Raw genomic sequence first — 6015 nt, forward strand, 5'->3', positions numbered from 1 at the left:
TTAATTTCCCCAGAATGCCAACATAACCCCGTGCACTGCCGATGTAACAGCATCCTGCACAGACTGCTGGTATTTAATGCATCCTTTAGGCTAAGGAATGTTAATGGATACTGCATCCCGAACTACACTGATTTCTGCTTCATGGGTAGAGACAAGTACTTTAGACAAGCCAGCAATGTGTCCCTGGAGCTCCAGCCTTTGACAACATAGCAAACAAAGAGTCATTTTTCTTAAACCACCCCACAGCTCTTCATTTAGAAAGACTCTCATTGTGCAACAAAGAAAATTTAAAAAAAAAGGAGGAAAATAAAGGAGAGCTAGCATGACCACTAATACTTTTCCTTCACACATCTTGCAGTTACTGGGGACAGCTGCTGGAAATTCAAATTTTTAATTCTGCTTATAAAGTAAAATTACATTCAGATAAAAGTAGCAAGGAACAACAGAAATTTACTGCTAACTTGTGTAAACCTATCTAAACTAAAAGTTGTTTATTCTCTCAAAGCTCATTTGATGTTTTTAGGTACCAATTTACCAATTCTGCCTAAAACTTGTTTTTGAAAAGCTTTCATATTCCCTAAGCACAGGATACTTACTACAGAAGTAGGACAGTATCTGTACCAAACTCAGAAATTCCAGATACTGAATACACAATGACTTTAAAGGACAATAAATATTGTTGAACTTTTGAAGGTGCTGAGCACAGACAAGTCCAGAGAAGATCAAGTCTTCTGGAAACCATGTTACATTTAAAAACAGCAAACAGATAATACTGCTGAAAGAAAACTCTTCTGGTGCAAAACACGCTGCCACAAATATAGGGCAGTTATAATCAAGGACAGACAATACTTTCCATACACAGAAAACAAAACTGATCATGGAGTTATCCCCAGTGTTTTTTATTTGAAAGTTTTACCCAAACCACATACTTCATAGATTTCACGTAATTTGCTCATGCCAAGATTTTAACCTAGGCTCAAGGTTTTTAGCTTTTCCAGGCTAAAGTACAGGCCACAGTTTTACCAATGCCAGGCCAGCACAAAGGCCGACCCTCAAGGCACCATTTTTCCAAGGGAATTAAAGTGGAAAACAGATCTTATTTGAAACTAATTGAGGAGGGTGAAATAAGGGGTTAAAAGTTGGTTTTAAGTCAAATCAGTTGCCTCATCCAGTTCACCTTCCAAATCCATAAATGCTGTGCCAGTCCAAGTGTGGTGGCTGGGGATGACCCCATGGGATGGGAAAAGAAGCTGCTGTTTCTGGCAACAGTGATGGCCTAAAGCATTCATGAAGCTATGCTTAACATGGCTTCATCTTCTTTGCAGTATGTATTATATGCAGTATAATGAATAAACAGCCTCTGGACTCACCCAGAAATTGGTCCATCTTCTTGCTTACCAGTGGTGTCATCTGCAAAAACAATAACAAAAAATTATTCAAGGGAAAGAAAAAATGCTAAATCTAAGCATAAAATGCGTCACAGCTACAGAAACACCTAGTAGCGCCAAAGCACTATAACCCAAATGTTCTCTTTTCAGAGTTCAACTAGAAATGGAGCAACTAAAAAAAAAAAAACCAACCCAAACAAAACCTATCTGCAGATGTGAAGTCTCACACCACAGCAACATATCACAATATTACATATTCAAAATACATATCCAAAGTCTCCGAGCAACAGTAAAGGCAAACATCATGTAAGTAACTTGTCAACTATGAAGATCTTTATAGAAACTTTTAACATGCCAGGGAAGAATGATAGAAGTATTCAGCTGGGAAGTCTACGGAGGACAAAGACGTTTAAATAAAGTCCTATACTTTTTCTTAGACACACACACACACACACCCTCCCCAGTTGCCTCTTAACCCAGAGGTTCACCTGCATCAATGAGATTAACAAAATTTGGATGATTAGGAAACTGAAAGTGCAACAAAGCATCACGTTAACCTCTTTGCATCACGGCGTTATTGTTAAAAGGACAATAACACAACCACACACGCCCCCCCAAGCCCCAAAACCAGAGCAACTGAAGCGCCTGGCCCCAGAGGGAGGCTCGCCCGGGGGGCAAGTAGGGACCTCCCATCCCCCCATCCCGGGGAAGGCCCGTCAGGCGGGGTCGGTGGAGGCGCTGGGGGACGGCCGGGTGCTTTGCGTTGCCCCCCACCCCGGGCCGGGGCGAGGCCTGGCTGCGCGGCCGGGGGCGGTGGTACCTACCCCCGTAGAGCCAGTGCTCTTCATCCTCCTCCGCCTCCAGCGGCGCCGCGCCCGGCACGGCGCCAGCCGCCGGCGGCTCCAGCTCGGTGGCCATGGCCGCCGCGCCGCGGGGCTGAGGGGAGCGGGGCGCCCCGAGCTGCCCGCCCTCCCTCGCGCCCGCAGCAGCAGGGGGAGGAGGCGGCGGCAGCGGAGGCGGAGGAGGAGAAGCGGCGGCGGCCGCCCGGGCCCCGCTAGGCTCCCGCCGGGGCCTGAGGCGAGGCGCGCATCCGCTGCGGTCGGCACGGGGCGGGGGGGTCCGCAGCCGCCGGGCCGCGCCGAGGCCGCCTCGCTAACGCGCCGCCATTGCCCTTTCTTTGGCTCCTGCGGGCGAGGAGGGGGCAGGGAGGCGCGGAGGAGGGCGAGACCCCCGGCGCGGGCGCGGAGGCCGCCGCGGGGCCTTAGCGCCGCCCGCTCCGCTGTTACAAAAGGCGCCGGGCCCTGGGCGAGAGCCTCGGCGCAGGACGGGCCAGCGAGGGCGCATGCGCGGCGCCACGGCGCATGCGCCGAGGGAGCGGCGGTGGCGCGCGCGAAGGGCGGGAGCGCGGCCCGGCGTCCCTCAGCGGCGCTTAGCGGGAAGGGGCGGCCGCGGCGCCGCGCCCCGGCGGGCTGGAGCGGCGAGGGCGGGTACCGCGGTTCGCTGCCCCGCAGCCGCAGCAGACACTCGCCAGCTGAACAAGCTGGCTTCCGTCTCCCAGTCAGACTCGAGCCTTGCCCCGAGAGCCCCACCGCGCATGAACGGCACGGGGTTTCACCGTCACCGACCCCATCTGTGGGTCTTTCAACTTCACATCGTAAATCTCCCTGACGAGGTCTGGTGTAGTGCCCTGCGGCCGCAGCCCTTGTAGGATCTGACGCGCACCGCAGGCTGAGTTTAACAACTGCTTCCCAAGCACAGCCAAGCGCCAGCATTTTACAACGGCACTGTCTGGCAATGGGGATGTCACATTGAAACTTTTCTAAAATACGAAGATATTCTTCAGCCCTTCACAATGAGTCTGGTAAGATTAAGGCTCCAGAGAGTTTCAGCTACTCAAATCAGCTCACCGTTGAGAGCAGAATAGCACAGCCATTGTGACTCTTGCGCCTGATGCTAGGAGCTCCTCCAACGGATTGATGAGTCCAGCAGAATTCCCAAAGAGGTTTTTAGGAGTGACCAGAGGCAAATGCTGCTGCTATTTGTGTTCATTTCAGAAGTCCTAACGGCTGCTCTGACAATACAGTGGTATTCACAAAACAGTTGGTGACGCTATGAAAGACTTGAGTACTTTTTGGATAGGATTTACATGACCCATTTCTGGCTTTGCAGCTTATAAGTGAATTTCACATTTTACACCCTGAAGATGTAGTGCTTGATATTCTCTCTTCCACAATTCAAAGCTATCTGGCAGCTTCTGCTTTAGAGTAGCCATACCAAGTTAGTGTCACTGAGTTTCAAAGCTCTTAATTCCATCAGTACTACATGGAAACTTAGAGCAATGTGGTTTTCAGCACTACTTGATGCTACCAAAAATGATAAAGAATCATAAAGCAAGTTACCTTTTCCACGCACTCAACAATGACAACAAATATATCAAAAAGTTACCTTGGAAGCGTCTCTTCCCTTTATGGTTCAAGTGTAGCTAGGATCCATTCCTCCTCATCATCCCCTGCTTTCTGCTACAGGTGGAAAGAAACGCTGAACAACTGCTCACCGTGGCAACTGGAATAGGAATTAGACAACTGTTCCCCAGGACCCCTGAACTATAGTGAGAGTCAACCCCCGATATCCTCATGTCATACGCTACCAATGGTTGCAGATTAACTCACAGAGGTGGAAAACTGCCACCAATACAAAGAGCCTCAGCAGTGGCCAACAACTCTCGTTGTGTATTAACAGATTTTACAATAGATTTTTATTTTTTTTTTCAGATGGTCCCAAAATAACACCTGAACCTTACAAATACTTGAGAATTATCTAAAAAAAACCCAAAAACCAAAACAAACAAAAACAACAGGAATTAAATTAGATCTGAAAGGAACTTATTTGTTCTTTGATGGAAACAGCAGTTAGGGTAACTGGTGGCTTAGTTTTCAATTTACAACTTTGTAATTCATAATCTATCTCAGATTAAGATGTGGGCTAACTCTCTGGCTACACATTTTACCATCCAACAGACTGTCATTTTAAGGTCAAAATAAATAAGTCTTTGATGAAGGATGAAATGTTCAGGTATGTGGGAAACTAGCATGGAATTAAGTTGTTGAGCTGCCCTGTGTTGATGAGCTGTCCCATACCGCTGTGGTTTCTCCTACCCATTCCCATTATTATTTGGGCACTCTGAGCCACTTTACGCACTCATCCTTCAGGCTACTCTTTGCAGAAAGTCCTTACAGACCACATTCTGCAAGTCATATGGGCACCCATCACAACCACAAGGCATACTAGTGCATTGTCTACAACACTGCCAACGTGATAACCCCTTTTTACTTCTGTTGCCCTATTCAGAAACTTCCTTGTCATCAATGTCCAATGATATCCTTGTAGATATTGTCAGGAGAACCAATAATTTTCAATTACTCATTTAGGGTTGCACATCACAGTCATTACCTTTTGTAAAAGATATGCCTTTTAATTTAATTTTAAACCCTTTGATGAGAACTGCTGTAATTCCTCTTCCCAGTTTTATTACAATTCTGGATATCCTATGTGAGAGTGTTCTTTAAAAAGTGTTTTTTTTTCTAGAAGAAAGCTCAGATAATATTTGTTATCAGTGAAATTAAGGCAGGTTTTTTTCCTGCAGAAATTTTAATTTACTGTTCAAGACAAGGCTACTATGGATCCTATGGTTTATTTAAAGAATGTCAAATAAAATGTGACTATATTAAAAGGTTAATCCTCTAAGCAGATCCAATGATTACAATTCAGTAGTTTAGGCTAGACCCAAATCTGCCACATGTTTACAAAATGTGTAAATCAACAAAGTTTAAATATGTTAAATCTACCAGATGAACTACAAGCAAATTACTGGTTCAGCTAAATGGAGAAATAATAGAAAAAATTACATCAGGTAAGGAACTAAGTAAAGGGGCTTTTAGAAATTGCAAGCAGAATTCAGGCATCAATCTTGAAACTACTTTTTAGTAAAAACATTTGTTACCTTTGCAGATGGAATCAGTCAGTGACAAAGATTTTTTTAATAGGAAAAATGAGAGCACATATATGAGAAGAGTTGAAGGACTGGGAAGACCACTGTAATATAAGTAACAAGAAATTCAACAGTACAAAGTGTCAAATGATGAGTCTGGACTGACGGGGACTAGTAATGAGTGTCTGTTAGACACTGGAAAAAGTACAAACTGGAAGTGACTGAGGAGATAAAGTCCCAAATTTATCACAGAATGGCTATGAATCAGAAATACAATACAGCCATTAAGGATATTAATCCATTAATTTAAAGGATTACATTATTTTCACAGAAGAGTGGGAACTCTCTACATTGAAGTACCTGGTGCCTTATCCATGAGCCACTATCTGGAATATCTAATTGTCTCTGGTTACACCTATTCAAGGAAAATTAATTCAGACTGGAATAAACACAAGCAAATGCAAGCAGAATGATAGAAACAGAGAACTTTGATTTCCAGACTAACATTTCATTTTGTCTAGCAAATGAAGACTAAGAGCATTTAAGTCTCTATAAGCTTAACTAGAAAAATAAACTCAGCTGGAACACTTACAACTATTTATGCTGAAGAACAATCTGACATGACAGATGTATAGAATT

The 6015-nt window shown here is 45.0% G+C and overlaps 1 protein-coding gene across 1 annotated transcript in view; it reads right to left on the reverse strand.

Moving 5' to 3' along the window:
• Positions 1 to 2713, reverse strand: part of LOC141964795 (uncharacterized) — a 31790-nt gene extending 29077 nt beyond the window's left edge. The window contains exons 1-2 of the mRNA XM_074915546.1: positions 2213 to 2713; positions 1371 to 1410 (exon numbers count right to left, since the gene is read on the reverse strand). Of these exons, the coding sequence (XP_074771647.1) occupies positions 1371 to 1410; positions 2213 to 2306 (134 nt within the window). The 5' untranslated portion in view covers positions 2307 to 2713. The remainder of the gene's footprint in view (positions 1 to 1370; positions 1411 to 2212) is intronic.
• Between the last annotated feature and the right edge of the window lie 3302 nt (positions 2714 to 6015).

The sequence above is a fragment of the Athene noctua genome, chromosome 11 (assembly GCF_965140245.1).
Source record: "Athene noctua chromosome 11, bAthNoc1.hap1.1, whole genome shotgun sequence".
NCBI classification, from domain to species: Eukaryota; Metazoa; Chordata; class Aves; order Strigiformes; family Strigidae; genus Athene; species Athene noctua.